General features: G+C 48.0%; 1 protein-coding gene across 1 annotated transcript in view; it reads right to left on the bottom strand.

Moving 5' to 3' along the window:
* Positions 1–17,359, bottom strand: part of LOC121834511 (ficolin-1-like) — a 103,987-nt gene extending 86,628 nt beyond the window's left edge. Inside the window, exon 1 of the mRNA XM_042288204.1 lies at positions 17,200–17,359. Coding sequence (XP_042144138.1) covers positions 17,200–17,344 — 145 coding nt within the window. The 5' untranslated portion in view covers positions 17,345–17,359. The remainder of the gene's footprint in view (positions 1–17,199) is intronic.
* Positions 17,360–18,659: the final 1,300 nt, after the last annotated feature.

Below are 18,659 nucleotides of genomic sequence, written 5' to 3'. Positions count from 1 at the left end.
TTAGCAGGGAAATTTTTCCGCTAGATTTTGCGGGGAAATTTTTCCGCTAGATTTAGCGGGGAAATTTTTCCGCTAGCTTTAGCGGGAAAATCTTTCCGTTAGATTTAGCGGGGAAATTTACGCATAATGCACCGCGCGGTTACGCCGACGGCGACGCCGCTCAAGCCGGAAACGGGCGCCTAAGAGCTGCGCTCTACAAAATTTAAGAGTACATTTGGTGTTATGATTTTGTTAAGCCTATGGTGTTTGTGTGTGTGCGTGTTTAACGCAGGCTGAGTAGGTTGTTGAGGTCTCGACTTCGGTCACGACATGTTATTGTTGAATGGGTAAAAGCTCTTTCACACAGTCGCCTTTGAGTGTGTTGGACCGCGTTGAGTTCCCATGTAACGAGATAACACAGAGCCTGTAGTACAGAGAGGGTTTCACTGCGCGACGGGGGTCACGTGGTTTTTGGGTCGTTTTTTGGTCAATGCCCCGCATGCGCACTTGAGACCGATCTCCGCGAGAGACGTCCGCCATGAAATTTCAAGCTCTTCCCTTGGTCTGAGATGACACCCCCTTTCCCAGTGGAGGGGTGGGGTTGGGGGTGCAGGGGGGGGGGGACAGGGATGCGGAGGGGACTGTGATGTCTTGACTTGGTGTGCGGAGGGGGAGAAAGGGAGTCAAGATGCATGTGTAATTATAAAGTCGGCTGGTTTCCGGGTTGAGGGGGAAAGGGTCTCAAACGCAATAAACCTCCCCTCTGGCTACGCCCCCCCTCCCCCCCCCCCCCCCCCCCCCGTTATCTTTCGAATTGTTCCGACGCCTCTGAGGGCATCTTGGGAAAACATTCTTGGTCGCACTGGAGTGTTCGTTGGCAGGTGTGGAATCATTCCCGTGGAGCAGCGGATCAGCATTACCGACCTCGACGAGCTCTGACTTCAGAATCCCAAAGATCGGAGGATTGAAATGTTCGAGGCGTGTCTAGTCACTCTCTAACAAATTCATTGTGCAGAGGGAACCCGAAGATGCATCAATCAGTCCGTCTTTTTCTTTGTATTCTTGTGTTTCTTAAAAAAAATGTTTTTAGCTGGGAGGGCTAATCTAGTGCGCTCAGTGGCGTCACTGAAGGGGGGGGGGGGGGGGGGGGGGGGGAGACGAGCAGCCCCTTGTGCAGCGGTCAGGGGGTGCAGCTGGGCAGTAAATGGGGGGGGGGGGTGTCACGGTGGCCCAGCGCCGCGACGCCCCCTGACAGCGGAATGTTGTCGCTGATTCTAGCGACCCCGCGCTATGCTCTCGTTTGTTTTAGAAGAAAGCACAATTACATGGATGTACAAGGAAGATAGCGAGCATCAAATATATCTAAAAAGTATATCGAACATTATATAGTATGTACCGGGTATTTGTGAAAAACACGCACCCAGATTTCCGCTTGTGAGACATGCCAGCTGAATGAAGGAAGGAATATACAAGACAGAGAGAGAGACACAAGGTGCATACACATGCACTCCTCTGGACACAACCATTTACTGAATAACGACTTTTCTTTCGCTGACTTTCATTTAATGGATAACTTCTTTTCCTTTGTCGACTTTGATTATTGCCTAAATGAAATATTCATTATATTCATCACTTCAGTTTAGAAAAACCTTGCTTCCCCAGACGTAACGTCTTCTGTGGGCTCATTCAGGCTATTTTACACGGGGGGCGCTTCCTGCAAATACTTCTTTTCTTTTGTATGTAGTACAATGAAGGCAGTGCTTACGCATTCGTCCTCCTCGATGGCTATACTATGTTTCACCTTATGTTGTACCCGAGGGGTGGGGGATCGGTGGCCGAGTGGTCTAGCACACACCAGCTCGGAGCACCTGGAGCGAAAGCTCGCGCTGCAGAACCCAGAGGTCCTGGGCTCAATCCCCACCTCTGCCCGTTTCGATCCGGATAAGCATCGTACCGGGGTGCGGTCGTGTATCACTACTGCGTGGCGCACGTTAAAGACCCCTGGCAAGCAGTCGTACTGCACTGGTTAAAGTGCTTATCTACAGTGGGTAACAACGTCGCCATGTTCTGGCAGACTAAACTCCTGGATAGCTAGGTTCGACATTGTACATGTACCTTTTTTTAGTACACGGAAGTGACGTCATCACGTCTGATTGGTTGGAAACAAAAGTGACCTAATTTCCCTAGAAAAATGTGCGCGGAGTCGGCAAAACTGGGCGGAGTCGGCTACCGGACGTGACAACAAAATGACGTTTCGTTTTGTACCGAGTACGTTTCAAAAGGTACTTGCTCGGAACAAGGTGTCATTGGCAGCATGTGTTCGGCGGCGAGGCGTCGCCGTCTCGTCATTTCGTCTTTTTCTTTAATAGAGCTTTTTTTTTCGCCAGAAAGGCTGTATCGGGAACACCGCGATGCATTCGAGCTCGCGGAGGAGATCTTTTGGAAGCAATACATACCGCCTGCCCAAGATCGTGGTGCGATGGTTGTGCGACGAACTTCGCGAGGAACCGGAGGTGGGGAGAGTGCGTACCTCGTGGACGGTCATGACTGTGGAGCTTCAAGTGTTGTGTGCACTGCGCTTCTACGGCACGGGGAGCTTCCAAGGCATGGTGGCGACCGACGAACACGTAGCGCGGGACCAAAAGACAGTCAGCGTTGCGGTCCGCGCCGTGTCCGTCGCTATCGTGCGTCGTCTCGGGGTCCAGCGTGGCTGGATCCACTTCCCCGAGACGCCGAGCGAGAGGTTCGTCGCGGAGAAGGGCTTCAGGCTGTTCGGCAGGATACCCGGCGTCATCAGTTGCGTGGACGGGACCATGGTTTCCATCGTCGGCCCGTCCAAGAACGACCCCACCGTCACGAAGGCGGCGTACTGGTGCCGCAAGTACTTCTACGCCCTCAACGTGATGGTGGTAAGTACACTCATGTTACGTTGTCAAAACGCGCCCCAAATCTCTAGAAAAAAAAAAAACGTATTGCCGATACGGTTTAAGTATGCCGTTTTATGACTGCCGGCTGTGGGGTCTCACGACTGCACGAGCGTGTGCTCTACGTAGCATGTGAGCCGTGCGACGCTTCTCCCAAAAATAATACTTGTCTGTTAAAACGTGCAAGCTTCCGTAAAAAAAAACAAAAAACAAAAAAAAACATTATTTTTGTTTTAAGGTAGTTAGTTGTACCTTGCATCCAGGAAGGTGTGTTGACATGCATGTGTCAGACAAAATAACTTAAAAGGTTCTGAAATTCCGACTGCTTTGTGAACCATAAGTACAATCTACTACTTGTGGATTCAGGTAATTACATGTCAATATCTCTCTCACTTTCAGGTGTGTGACGCCGACTGCCGGATAATGTGCATCGACCCACGGTATCCCGGGTCGGTGCACGACTCCTTCGTGTGGCAATTTTCCTGGCTCCGAAGCCAACTCGAGCAAGGGCAGGTGCCACGCGACGGCCGGTTCCTGCTTGGTGAGCATACTAAATTCATTCCTTACGCATACGGTGGCTCCCACTGCTTGAAAGCCACAGTACCACACGTACTGTGCTTGTTGTGAGGCACACAGACACAGTTGCTGGAACTCCTTGAAGTGAGACAACACCCAAAGTTTGGCCATTAATCTCTGTTTATGTCCACATAACTCTCACACTCTGCAGGCTACGAAAACCACACTAGACCAATCTCACGACAGTGATAGACTATGCAAGGCATGCAACCGCAGTGCGAGTCGTTGTCCGGTTCGGCCCACTCACTGTTACTGTCCGCCTGTACCCTCTTGCTGGTTGGTTTTTGCATGAAGTTGGAGCTCTTTCGCCGATCCCTGAGGGCTCGCCTGGTTGCTTTGACGGTCGTCAGTTTGTACGGAATGGGATCAATTCCTCCTTGGCCACTTGGGGCTCGCCAAATCTGTCCTCGGGTCGTCTCTGTCCCACACACTGGATTCTTTTCCCTGACCCTTCTTCTTCGGTCTGCCCATATAGCTCCTCCTATTAGACCCTCCGTGTCCCAACAGGACCTGACTCCTTTCCAATCTAACCACCCCCTCTCTTTTCCCCATCTCCAACTCCACCGAGGATTAGGAAAGAGGTTCGTCGAACTGGCGCCTTATCCCCTTGCTTGCCAAAGACAAGGCCAGCGTGTTCTGCTCTGCCCGTGCCTAAGGTCACGGCCACACTCCCAAAAGCAACAGAGCTTTTATCTGTCGGATGCAAGGGCCTAATAATGCACTTGCATACAGCACAGCACCCTTAAGGAATCGTGCACACATCCCATACAACCCACCAGGAAAACACATAGTTACATGAAATAACAGGGAGTTTGCAGGCAAGCTGGTGCTAATTAATCATAATGTAAACTGATACTGTAGTGCATAAATATTAACACACTTTTAAGTCACACTTAAGTTACATTATAATTGACATAGTTGCACACAGCTGTTTTCTTGCCTTTTATTTTAAAAAGTAAAGAATGTAATATGTTCCATCCTCTACATGTGCAGGTGACAGCGGCTACCCCTTGGAGCCTTGGCTCATCACCCCTGTCCCCGGGAACCACGCGACCTCCACCGCTTGCGGCCGGTTTAATAAGGCGCATTCCTCGATAAGGTCTGTTGTGGAGCGCTGTATCGGGCTGTTGAAAAACAGATTCCGGTGTCTGCAAAGGCACCGGGCTCTGTATTACCACCCTTCAACAGCCACCGCCATTATTTCGGCATGTGCAGTGCTCCACTACATCTGCCTTGCATCGAGCGAGCCAGAACCGGAGTCAGACTCCGACGCTGAAGAGTCCGAGTTGGAGTCTGAGCCGAGCTCGGACGGTTCTGAGCCGAGCTCGGAGAGGTCAGCGTCGGCTCCCGAGAGGCTGGCTCCTGCCGGCCCTCCGGTCGGCCTTCCGGTCGGCCTCTCGGACAGGGGGAAGGCTCTGAGGCAGCGCCTTGTCGCCCGGTTCGGAACCCGCCGCAGACGTCCCCGTGCGGAGCGCCACACGCAAGGGGTCCGCCGCCACGACGGTAGTCCCGACCACCAGGGACTCCGTCGGGAAGCCCCTCAGCGCCCTCGCTGCGGTGGTGCCCAGCACGGACGCCGCCAGCGACAGGGAACCTCTCGCCACCACGACTGAGGTCCTGACCACCAAGGACCCCGTCACATTCTTGCCCTCAGTGAAGCCCTCCCCGTGGAAGCCGTAAAGTGCACACTTCGCTTCCTGCTCCACAGTCATGGCCGTCCACAAGCTACATACTCTCTTCAGCTCCTACACCTTGTGAAGTTCGTCGCACAGCCAGCGTGCTGCCTCCGGATACGTGTCGAGTGCATCGTGGTGAAATCGATACAGCCTTTTTTTTATTTTTATTAGCAGAAGGCACGAGACGCAGTCGACAGTGACAGAAAAGGTTCGGAGGTTTAGTTGCCAGACCAACAGGTCATCTGGATTGCCCCTGCAAAAAACTGAGAATTAATTTAGATTACCTCTAGAAAGAAATGCTTGCTTTAGCAGAGGTTGCTTTCTTAGTTGCTGATTGAACCAGGGATATTGTTGTCGTGGACATTGTTTCATATTACAAATGCTTCAAAGCGTCCTGCCTTCTGCTCCATTTCATTATCTCTTTTATGGCACTTCATCAAAGTTAGGTGATTGTGTTATCTTAACAGTGCACATGTAGTTTGTTTTGAAAATTGCTTTATTTCTTAAAGAAAAACCTGTGACTTCATGAATAAAAGTGTGATAACATGGAATGTAATATTTCATTCTTGGAAGTAAAACTGAGCATCGACTGGAACCATGTAAGCAATTGGGCAATCTTAAGTATATATCACAGATATCTTGTTGAACACTCTGGTCTTAGTTGAGCACAATAGTTAAATTTCAAAAGGAAAAAAAAATATATATATATATATATATTCTCTGACTAGCATACCAGCATATAAACACTGGACCACTTTGAAAGAATTATCACAGATGTTGCGCCAAACATTCTTATTTGAGCACAGCAATAGCAAGTTCTCGAAAGATAAAAAAAATTGTTTCTGACTAAAGCAGCCGTCACTCGCGCGCTCCCCGTTGGTTCCGCCGACCCCTCCGCTGCCCCCGGCACACCCGGCTCCTCATGGTTCGACATTTTGGTTTGAAGAAGGCGCGTAGCGCACATCCCGCATAATATTGGAACAACTTTCTCTCCAATTAATTCTTAAATGTATTGCAAAAGGGTACAAAAAAAGCGGTTTGTTTTAACAACGCCCAAAAGGTTTTGATTGTTTTTCAATACTTTTACCTGTACTAGAACAGATGCGACGGCCAGCGACGCACAGGATTGGTTGCCGTTCCTTCGCTAAACGCAGGAACTGCTCCCCGCGTCGTAGTAAATCCTGCCCCGTATCCCGCGCGTAGGGACGCCTCAGGAAATGCGTAGCTACTTCCGCTCGTCGGTGGTTGGCTCCGGACGTCGCTGAAACGGGTGACGGGTGTCAAGTTTGCGATGACGTAGGGGCGTCAAAGTGGGCAGAGCCGCCACGTAAGTGTTGCTAGGATACGCTCCTCCTTTGCATTACGTCACTTCCATGTACCTTTTCTCAAATGTCCAACCTAGCGATCCTGCTGTATAAACAACTAACAACTAATGTGTTTGTTTGTTTTGTACCCCAGGAAAGGCTGTAAGCGCGAGCTCCTTGCTCTGGGGCGGATCTCGGCGGCACAAGCTCTCGTGCAGTAGGGGCAGCTGTCGACGCTATGAGCTCGCGCTTTCAGCCTTCGCTGTGGTACAAGATAAGGTGAAACAGAGTATAGAATTTCCCTTGCGATCTGGTTTTTGTGTCTAGCCATGATGGTGATGTTTGAGAAAACGGGAGCACCTTGGCATTGGCGACAATGCGCCAGAAAATGGCCCGCTGCTGCTGTATTGTGCGTACGGAGGCGGCGTGTTCTCTGGTGCGGTCATTGACACAGCGCCCAGTTTGTCCGGTTTAACATTCCCCACATGACAGCGGAATGTTGGGGGCGGAACAACAGCGCTTTCACATGGGCAACACCTCTAGTGGTGTTGCCCTACTCCACGGGGTTGCAAATCGCCTGAAAAAGATCGCTGGCCAGCATGGAATACAAGTCATTTTCTCAGCTCCCAACAAGTCATATGCCATGTGCCGGAAGGTTATCAGTGAGGCCTACAACAACAAAAAGACCACGTGCGGCACCGCTCACAAGACTCAACACGCCCCATGTGAAAGCGCTGTTGTTTACAACATTCCGCTGTCATGTGGGAAATGTTACATCGGACAAATTGGGCGCTGTGTCAGTGACCCCACCAGAGAACACGCCGCCTCCGTGCGCACATTTGCAGCAGCGGGCCATCTTCCAGCGCATTGTCGTCAATGCCAATGTGCTCCCTTTTTCTGAAACATCACCATCATGGCTAGATACAAAAAAAAAATCGCAAGGGAAATTCAAGTGTCCCTAGCTATCGAGGAGAAGAAGGGCGAGTGTGCAAGCACTGCCTCCACAAAAGAAAAGAAGTATTTGCAGGAAACGTCCCGTGTGTAATTCCATACAGTTGTGTTTTTAATTTCCTCACTGATATCGGCCTCCTACACCGACTGTGATTTTACTTTCTATCCTAAATTCATTGTCATATTGTTTACATTTATACACACTCATGTTCATGGTTTTATCATATATTTCGCTACTATAGTTCTTTCCCCTTCTTAAACCCGAATTACAATAGTCTAAGCTTGGCGCAATATAGCCTTAGTTGCTGATGCGCCATCAACCCCCAATCAATCAATCAAGTCCCGTGTGTAAAACAGCCTGAATGAGCCCACAGAAGGCGTTACCTCTGGGGAAGCAAGGTTTTTTAAACTGAAGCGATGAATACGATGGAGATTATTTCATCCAGGCAATAATTAAAGTCGACGAAAAAAAAGTTATCCGTTAAATGAAAGTCGACGAAGGGGACGTTATTCAGTAAATGGTTGTTAGTCCAGCGGAGTGCATGTGTATGTTCCTTGCGTCTCTCTCCTGTCTTGTATATTTCTTCCTTCGTTCAGCTGGCATATCTCATAAGCATGAATAACCAACCTGCTCAGCTTCAGGCAATCACAACGAATTTCCGCACCGCAAAAATAAACTAGACTTTGCGGAGAGCTCAACCTCCTTCAGAACGTAGCCGTAGCCGTTCGAGCAAGATGCCAAAGTTTCAGCATCAACTCTTATATTATTCATAAATTATAAGCGATTTTATGAAAATTTCACTAGAAAAATGGCGACCCACGGAGCTCTCGAATACATGGAGCTCTTTGGCGCCAGAAACCGAAAGTGGGCGAAAATGGGCCCATCTTTTCATCGAAATTTGGAAACATCACTTGTAACTTTTAAATGAGATAACGGTTGGTGCTGAAACTTTGGCATGTTGCTCCAACGGCTGGGGCTACATTCTGAATGAGTTTGAGCTCCCCGAGATGTCTAGTTTATTTTTGCGGTGCGAAAAGTTGGGTTCGGATCTCTCGCAAACACCCGTTATATCAAGGCACAATGCGCGTAGCACTAAAAGCAATCCCCGTTTTTTTTCTCCCACTTCTCTTAAAATCTAGAGGCTGTAATAAAAAACTGCTGGGATGGCGGAAAGTGCTCACCTTGGAATGTAACCTAGCCCGTTAAATTTCGAGCTCGACAGTAACCTTTAGAAATACAACTAAAGAAAATTAATTGTAGATTTCGCGTTCGCGCTAACACTAGGGAGTTTTCGTGGATCGTTTCCGCTGGCCCGCAAAGTTCCCCGACACCCGCTACGAAGTCCGGGACTCTGAAAGGAGAGGATGGCTCCGCGCATGCGCTGTAGTGGCGTCTCCGTTCGGGAGAGCGCAGCGGAGGTACTGAAACGGTCAACGAAAACTCCATGGTGTTGCCCCGTGTACAGTGGCCCAATGTTTTAATAATAGAGGGTTTTAGTAGATCGTTTCTAGTTTCCGCTCCGCTCAGAGGGTGTCAAACTGCGCATGCGCGGCCTGCTTCGGCGAAATTGAAAGGGGAGGTCTTAAAACGCGTTTTAGTGGACCGTTTTTTTTCAGCGTAAAAACGTTTCGAGAGCGTTAAAAAAATTCGCTTGCGTAGCCCCACAAGTTGACGTTCTTGTAACACAGAAACAACAAAATATTAACACCAAGAGAGTGAGAGGGAGCGTACTTGTAGAGGTAGTAAAAACGAAGGCGAAAATTCGCATCTTTCACGACCTATAGGGGGCGCACTGGTGTCTGTCAAAATGGCTGTCATCTGGATGATTGTCATAGAACAGCGGGACAAGGCTGGGTCTGCGACGCGTATGTAATTCTTGTTTTGCTATAGACGAGCAGAATTATAGCCTTACGTTATTGTTTTACGCCAGGAAGGTGTACGCAAGTCTATTTTATATGAGGCCAATCATCCAGGAGCTAGGGAGCGCGATTCTCACACCGCGGTACCACCATCGCTAAAAGTTGCTAATAATAAACACAAAAGAGTAGGCACACACCCGAAGAATAATGAGCTATAAAATATAAATATAATAGTTCCACCTTGTGTGCGAGTGAACCCGAAGGTATAGACGCTTTACACACGCGCCAAATTACAGCCGCCATTGCTGACCTTCTCTTGTCTTACCGAGATGCCGAGCAACTGAAACTGTAGTTGACAATCCTCTACAAAAGCCGATGCTTTAGAAAAGGACACAGTTAAATCTAATATGGCAATAACCTGACCTGCTATGGTAATGATGAAGTGAAATAAACGGAATAAGAGGAAACAAAAACTGAAGGTTAGTTATGGCGGCGTCCATGCACAGCTGCTGCAAAGCGTCTATAAGCATGAGCATGTTTAGGGTGCCTCAATGTCCTTCTATTAAGGGTGATGCTACCCTTTGTAGTACTTGATGCCGACAGCACGCGCTCACGGGTAACATACAAAGAAATCGACGAAAACAAAATGTTGCCACAGCACAGTCAGCGCCAAAAACGCGTTCAGGGACACGCTCTTTCACGCGCTTCTGAACAAAAAATAAAAATAAAAGTGTGGGACAATGGCCAGATGTCTCCACCCTAAACAAAGCGCGCATATGAAGGCACCCTAAGCATGCTGCTCTACACGGTACTTGCACTGCACGAGCGCGCGTGCTGGTCAAGGACGCTGAAAGGCCGGCACTCGCTCTCGTAGCTTCTGCTACACTCTAATTAAAAATGAAACGGACTTACGTATTCGAAATAGAAAAAGTAAGAAACAGGACGAAGTTTGCGCATTGCGAGTACGAGTTATACAGTGTTCCACAAGGCTAGCAAGGCACCTGCACGATGAATCCCCTGCTGTCCTCATGAAGGGAGACTTCTACTAACGAAATTAAGCTGGCGAGACATCGAGTCTGTGATTTGTAATACTCATACCAAGAAGTGCCGAAGCTTCCCTTCCGAACGCGGTCTGCTGGACATTGCCAACGTAGAAGGCAAATCATTTAGGAAGCAATCCCGCTTCCAGAAGGACCTGGCTACTCTGCAAGTGGGCCTCCAAATCCCAGCACCCGACAGATCAGCGTAGGGTGTTGCCGATCTCGCAAGAGCTTTGCATGGTTCTTTGTCGAGTGGCCTATTTCAACCGTCTGTTCTAACTTGAATGAGCGTTTGGACGGAACTCGTCGGTGTTCTCCAGTATTGTGAACCTCACCGTGGGTCACATCAACGAGAGCTTCGGCCACCTGCTCGCTGACATGAACAAACATAAGTGGTTGGCCCTCGCAAAACTGGAGCTCTTCTCACAGGAGAGACCCTGCATAATTTGAGTAAATTTCGCGTTTCCATTGTTTATAGCACAGCTGAACTGTCTGGTAAAAAGTCACTCTTTTTGATACGCCATTAATTTACGTCTTTACTTTTGTTTCGGCACGAGGAAACAACAATGTATTCATGGGCAGTGTCAGGACAAGTCACGACAGAGCGCGTTTGTAATTGGTGAGTTTTAGTAGGCCACTTTTATGAGCCCTCTATGCTCTACTTTCCGCTCTGCAAGAAGCATCGTCCGCACCGCCCATGCGTGGCCCGCTCTGAGTTGGAGCGATTAGTTAGCGGAGTGAGCGTGCGCTCCGCTTCAGAAGTTGCAGAGCGGACTGCCCTCAGCGTCCTTAGCGTGATCGCTTAGATCTCAAGATGGCTGTTACTCAAAACGCGTCGATGTTTTTCACCATGACCTTAGCCTGAACGAGGCCGAATCAACAAGTAAAGCGTAGGCTTTAGTGGCGCGCGGCACGTGCCTCGAGTATTTCTACAACAATGAATGGCGCCACTTTTCCCAGGATAGAGGGGCTATAACTTTTTGTTGTAGAAATGCTAGAGGAACGTGCCGCGCGCCACTTCCAGGAAGTTAATGGAGTCTGAAATCTAGCTCAGTCTTGCGCTGTACCGCCATGATCTCCCCAAGGGCTGCACGTTGCACGTCCCTCGAGCATGGACGGACATTGCACTACTTTTGAAACATGAAGGGGCTTTGGGTAAAGTCGTCGCGTTTTTGTGATCCTTCTATGGCTATGCAGTCAGATGTACGGGAACGCGTGCTTGAACGCCAATTACACCTGTGCACGCGCCCTCCTGTCGAAAATGCCACTGAAAGTTACCCACAAGCATAGCGCTCGCAAGCCGCACCAAACAAACCGTTCCTCTCAAGTTTATTTATTCACATTTGCACCAAATGTTGAAATTGTTTAACTTGCGTCTGAAAATGTTCGCCTTGGATTTCCTTGGTAAGTTTAGAAAATAATGGACTTGAATACAGCCTTTCTAAAAGTGCTGCCACTATTCTTCGAGGACGCCTTCTTTTGGCCAAGCGTCAAGGGAGCAAGAGAGCTGCGTCATTGTTTGTCACGGATGCGAGTCTAAATGTATTAGACGGAAATGCTGCGTCGATGCTGGATGTGAACTTGGTTCTAGTCATGCGTCTCGCACTAAAAGCGATGCCCAAATAATGGCGGCCGAATATGTTACCCGGCGGTGTTTTGAAAAAAGTTACCAAGAACGGTTGAAAGAATATTCCACGTCAAGATTTTGTCTGATGAAAACCAGACAGGCATAAACAATGCAAGCATTAGCAAACACGACGCTGGACTTCACAGCAATAACAGTAGATTAAAAGGCTTTTCAGAAGTATTTTTTCGAAGTCCGGCGTAGCGGACCTCGCATGCACAGTTTGACAGCTTAGCGAAATTAAGGAACAACTAAATTTTTTTTTTTTAATTTACGATACACATTTTTTTACAACCCTACCATGGAAATAGCTTTATCTTATATGAGTAAAGTCTCATATCAGATGTTTTGGTAGTGTTTAAATGCTGCCGTGTTGTAAGAGTGCCTTTTTGTTCTTTTTATTAGGCCGTCAAAGACAAGGGAGAACCCCTGGACAGCTGTTGAGGTTTCGTTGACCGCACAGCACGCCCATATGCCATCCATCAAAGAATCAGAAGCCATACTTTTCTGGTCACATTAGGGTGCTCGTCGTGAAGTACCAGACAGTGAGTCGGCATGATTTGTCAGCTGGACAAACCCTACGAAGACCATGGGCGTGATGCAGATGGTCTAACATATTTCTTTTTTTTTTCTTGGGGGGGGGGGGGGGGTCAATATCGGAATGCATAAAATGATCCCAGTGAATGACATCAAATATTTTGTGCTTAGCGAAATACTTGTCCAACTATAGGCTGAAAGGCATCTAGAAATATTTGCATAAAAGAACATTTACTAATATCTGCCATTTTACTTCTCAGGTGTGAATGTGAATATTGAATGTAATCAAATTACAATGCTACTGTTGGCTTCAGTAGTGTAAATGTAGACTTGCATTGGGGGGCGTAGCCTTCTATTGCACCTCTAGAAAACAAAGTAGCACAAGTGAGGCTGAAACTAGGCAGGAGCTCGAGCGAAAAATGTACTTTCAAAAAACAATTGAAAAAAAAAAAGACGAAAAAGAAGCAAAGTGGTTTTATGTCATTTCCCAAGGTACATACGTACACTGCGCTCCACTGTTATTACGAACACGACAAAATCGCTTTTATTTGCAGTTTATTTCTTTGACAGTTATTGAGGGAGCTAAAAGTTTTTTGCTCAGATTAGTGCCCCTAACGAGCGCTTTATTCGACACCCATAGGTGATGCCAACCCCTCGAATTTAAGGTGAAAAATAAGAACAGGATATTTTGGTTGTTTCCGCTAACGGTGTTCCGCAGTCCACATAAACACCAAGGTACCCCTATCGCAAACCGAAGAAAACGAAGAAGAAAAAACTAATTTCATTGGGACAACAGAAGAGTAGGGATATAAATGGAGCAATCACTTTAGCTAATTTGCACTGTCTTGCTGCCTAAAATAACCTAACAAAATATCTGCTCGTTTGCCGACTGCTCGGATTAAACAAGTCGAGCCCGCTAACTTAGACAAGGCAGCATCTGTTTCCACCGGTCAGGGTCCGTAAAAAGATTGTGACCAGCGGTTTCCCGAAGCAGCCAGAGGCTCTCGAACACCAGTCAGTCAGTCAGAGTTTTGAGAGCAATCAAATCAAAGGAAGTGTTGCTGAGCCGGAGGCTCAGTATGTCACCTTTTCTCGAACACCGTGAAACGTTTTGTAGCGTGAGCTACACTCTCCGACGTTGAGCACTTTCGCGTGGCTCGCATAATGAGCCGTGCACCGTGCTGCGCATGCGCGAGCAGCAGTGACGTCACACGACGCACAGCTGGCGCGCCGGAGCCGCCGCCGCTGCGCGCTCCGCTGCCACCGCGTGCCTGGCCGGTCTGCACATTCCAGAGGAGTGGCTTCGTAGCCGCGGCAGACGCACTGGCGGCGCCGCGTGCCCAGCTGTGAGCCTCCGTTGCGCAGTAGCCAAGTCTGACGCTGCACCGGAGCCGCTTGGTAGCACCTCTCATTTTGTGCGCATAAGCTCACGCTACGTAAATCCTGGCATAGCCGAACTAAGCCACCGCAATTTTTTTTCTTGAGGACGCCGTTTCAAACAAAGTCTGCGCAGCCATCTTAGTGCAGCGAGGTTCATAACGGTCGTGCGCGCTCCCAAGCATGCTTTCAAGTGGCGAGCTTTACTGAGAGTGGAACGCGCTTACTAAAATGGCGAGGAAAGCGGAGCTGACGCTTCACGCTCAAATCCGAGACCAGGTCACGCGTGCGCGATGGCGACCCCGCTTTCCATAGAGCGGAGCGAGAAAGCGAAACCGGTCTACTAAAACCAGGGTGTTGGAACGAAATGTTTTTCGTTCTGTTTTCATTTTCGTTCCATACAAAAAAGTTCCGTTCCGTTTTCGCTCCGGAACGAAAAAAATAATGCTCCGTAACGGTTCGTAACGGTTTCTTTCTATGAAAAAAAAAACAAATCGCAGCAAACATTAAAAGGTACGTAACGTTTATTTTTACACCAAAATAGATAATTCAGGCGCTCTAGAGGAATCCGCGGAAACGACATTGCTTCTGAGATCATGTTCATTGCCTTGAGAATGAGATCATGATCAAGGCACCGACCATGATCTCAGAAGCAGCACGTCATCAAGTGTGCTCGGTGAAAGGCAAGACCTCTGGTCCGATAAAATAAATTTCAGCGCCGAGAAGGCCCTGAAGGCTCATGGGGATCAAGAAGTACACTTTTGCAACAGAGTCTCAGACTGCCGTAACCGTAGATAAACAAAAGATGGACTTCTACAACGCCGGGTCACAAACTTCCCGCGCTTGCCGTGATCTGTTGTCTGTCTGTGTCGTCCGAAGAAAGCATGGAGGGAGAGGGCGCAAAAGCCAAGGAGAGCATTGCGAGCGTGTGGAGGCGTCGCGCCACCGTGCTCTCATTGGTGGGAAGCAATGGCGCCTTGCGTCATGTTTTTTGTTTCTCGTTGTATTTTTTGTCTTTGTTTTTGCTATGCTTGTTCGCCCGGAGTTTAGACGCGGGGGCGATGGCTTGCTTGTCTTCTCTTTAATTATGGTACAAACCAACGGCTGTCTCTTCGCTGCGTGAAACGAATTACTGAAATACCTGATATTTTCCCTTGAACCGAAAACCGATAAGAAATTTTTTCGGTTTCACTCCGGAACAAAATAATAAATAACGTTTCGATTACGTTTCCGTTCCGTCAAAAAATATCGTTTTTTTCGTTTTTCGTTTTTGGTTTTCGTTTTGTTCCGATACCCTGACTAAAACTCTCTAATATCAAGCGAGCGTCGACCGCCGGGCCGACCAGTGTCGTGTCGCGGAGGCTTGCGGCTATGCGGGAGAAATTAAGCGCGTTCGCACGAAGCCCTTTCGAGTGCGAGCGTGGTCTGCTAGGCTATTCCGTTGATCGCACTCAGCCCCCGCTCCGTAGCAAGGGAGAGCAGGGCGCTCGCAATGTCGAAGTGCATCGCCGATGAACGCCTTCCTCTTGAAATGCGTTCAAAATCCTATTGACGTTACCCTGTGTAACCCGGACGGTTATTGCGATACCCCTTTGCGTCATGCTGCCCATCGACACTCTCACAACACGTTCCCGTGTTTCTATAGGCACTCGAGGTGCCATAAAAAAGTGCGCACGCCCGCTGGTCCAAAAAAAGTGTGACTACCCGGCTACATAGGCTAGATGACGAGAGCAACAACGCAGTTGATAATACCGAACATAAAGCGAAAACCCTGTCTATACTCCGTTTTACGTTGCGTTGTACAGCAGCCGTCGCTACGAGTTATCTTGGCCAGTCCATCGTTAACTCGTGGCCTTCCCGTTGGGTACAACTGCGCGTGGAAGCAGAATGTCACACGGCAGGGTGAAATCACTGGATTGGTTTTGATGGCTTGTAGCATTGGCTGCGGTATATAGTTTGATGGTCCCCACGTTCAGGGCCCCGCAGGCTACTACTATTTTTCTGGCCCGAGCAATCAGCTCTCGCTGTTGCTCAGGGCCCGAGCCGAGTAGGGCAGTCTCCCAGGAGGATGTGGAAGGATTTGGTAGGGGTTGAATCTCTTCTCCGAGTGGAGTCGGACAAGGCCAGGTAGAGTGATAGAGTGTGGGGGTCGGGGAATTGCAGCCCGGGCATGTGCCTCGATAGCTGCCAGGAAAGAAGAGATGGATATGGTGTAGATTTGGAAAAGTCTGTGTTTGTATGCGCCTCCATTCGGTAGCTTCGCGTCTGCTTAAGTCTTTGTGTGGAGGTGGATATGTCCTTCGCCCAGATCGGTAATATTCTGTAACCTGATTAGAGGTTTCGAGTTGCGGACTTTGTGTGGGGCGTTCTTCGGTTTCGTCGTCTGACTGTTGACGGTTGCAGACGGGTCTAGTCGAGTTGCTCTCGACCAACTCCTCTTCCCCATGCCGGGCTGCTCGGAAGGACAGTCCTTGAGCGAGAGAGTTTGCACTCTCATTACCCTGAAGAAGAGTGTGGCCGGGTGTCCACAGTATGTGAATCAAAAGGAATTCTTCGTGGGTTAGGTGGGCTAGGATTCTTCTACTCCATTCAGAAACGAGTCCTCCTGCCCAGGCCCTGCAATCAGCCTGAGAGTCGGTGAGTATGGTGACCATTTAGTTTGGATCGCATCTCCTTGTGTGTTGGGTGCTAGTTATAGCTAAGGCCATTGCCGCTTCCTCCGCTTCTGCGACGGACGGTGATCCGAGCAAAAAGGCGGCTGTTCGCCTCTCACCGTTCTGGCGGCACACCGCGATGCACCTGCCCGAGATGGGAGTAGAGTACGAGGCCGCGTCCGCTTAGAGCACGTCCGGGTCTTCCTGACAGCGTCTGCGAAAGTCCTGACTCCGGCCAGTCTCCTTCCTGCTCGTTCTGCCTGCGAGTTGAAGGGGTGAACCGGTGCTCGTTTTTCCTTAATTTCTTTTTCTGTAACTTGCATTGTGTGGGGTGATAAACGGTCATTATTATCAGGGATCCGTTTTAAGCGGTATTTGCGCAAAGTTAAAAAATTGTTGCATCGCCCCTTTAACTATGCCAGCAGATAATCAACAGGGTCTGTGTGTGGTCAAAGGAACAGCCTAGCAGACGACGCTCGTACAGGAAAGAGCTTTGTGCGCACGCGCATAATCTCTCGCGTGTCGCCGCATCCCACCGCGGCACAGCGCTGGCCGTCCCGGCGGTCGACGCTCGCGTCATATTATTAAAAAAATTGGCCCACTGTACATTGCACCCGATATGTCGCTATTAACGAACATAATGATATCCCCGAAACATTGTTCGGTCTACGTGGATGAATGGAAAAAGTGGTCTCACGTTTGTTCGTGTTGCAGGGGTCAAATATCATGTAGATTTTCGTCGGCGTGTGCTGTCTTTCGGTTATTTCCGGAACACGCCGAATACTGCTTTCCATAAAGACGTTCCCAGCCACAAGAGGTATGAAGAGGGATACTACGAACATCTTGAGATCTTTGTCGATGGTAACAATATTCTCATAAGTCGTAACAAATGCTCCTCTCTCTTTATCTCTCCTCCCATTTATAGCATGAGGACATCACGTGGATGATTCGAATGAGCACCTGCAACAAAAACGAAAGTTGCGCTATGATTTTTTTTGTTGATGTAGGCTGAGGGGAAGAGATTGACCGGGGAGCTTTCGTTTTTAGGAAAACAATTGTATTTCAGTTGAATTACCTTTTAAAAGCATCTTCTCTGGAAATTTTCTTACTTTTTGTTATTTTTCTCTGCACAAGTAATTGACCCTATTCAAAAGTCAAAGACATTATAGAATAGAATAGTTTAGTTCAGGCACACATGTGTTACACATGTGTCTGGGTGGCTGCAGCAACAGAAGGCAAAAAGCTTTCTGATGTGTCTCCCCCCCCCTCCCCCGCCCCAATAATTAAGGAACAAAATTAAAATAAACCTAGACATCTGTGAACTATTAAGATCAGTATTATTCATATAAACAAATGAACATAAGCAATGCGCCACAATAAAAACCAAAAAATTGAAACAAACAAAACAAGCAAATTATAAAACAAAGACAAGAGGAAACTGCATTTATTTACATTGACATTGTCGTTATACACACTATCATCCAACACCCGTCTGGCATCAACATATCATAACACTTCCTAACACCATGGGAAAAAAAAAAGACATACTGAAGTCATTTTATTTGCCATATGCAAACGTAAAATTTACTTTTTATAACAATAATCTAAGGTAAGCGATTAGCTTCAAGGAAAACATGTTTTACTTTTTTCCTGAACTTGTGGCTTTTTTCTACACTGCTGTGCTTTTCGTACAATGTTTGGGTGTTTATTTAGTAGGTTAGGAAATCGGTAATCTGGTTTTTGAGTTCCACAGTTAGTTCTAACGTTTGGTTTTCTAAAAGCGGTGCGCCTGAAATTATATTCCGCAGGTTTATTAAGATAAGTATCAGAGAACTATGTCACATCGTGCTTTATCTGATCAAAAACGAGGATCGGCAATTTGTGTGAGAGGACATATTTTATTTGTAATAACCTTCATTTTTGAATGAGGGTGCTTTTTTCGATGTACCCTAAATTTTTAATAATTCTTGCAGCCTTCTTTTGTAAAAGGAATATTTTTTCCAGTGCGTGTTTTTGTGGTTCTGCCCCACACTGATAGAGAATATTGTAAGCGAGGATTGACAAGAGCGTAGTACAACTGTAGCTTGAGCCAGTTTGGTAGTAATCCCCTTAGTTTGCGCAGCATTTCAATTGAACGTGAGATGTTACATCTTAGGT

This window comes from Ixodes scapularis, unplaced genomic scaffold, assembly GCF_016920785.2.
Source record: "Ixodes scapularis isolate PalLabHiFi unplaced genomic scaffold, ASM1692078v2 ptg001274l_1___fragment_1__unscaffolded, whole genome shotgun sequence".
NCBI classification, from domain to species: domain Eukaryota; kingdom Metazoa; phylum Arthropoda; class Arachnida; order Ixodida; family Ixodidae; genus Ixodes; species Ixodes scapularis.
This window is presented reverse-complemented; position numbering and strand designations above follow the sequence as displayed.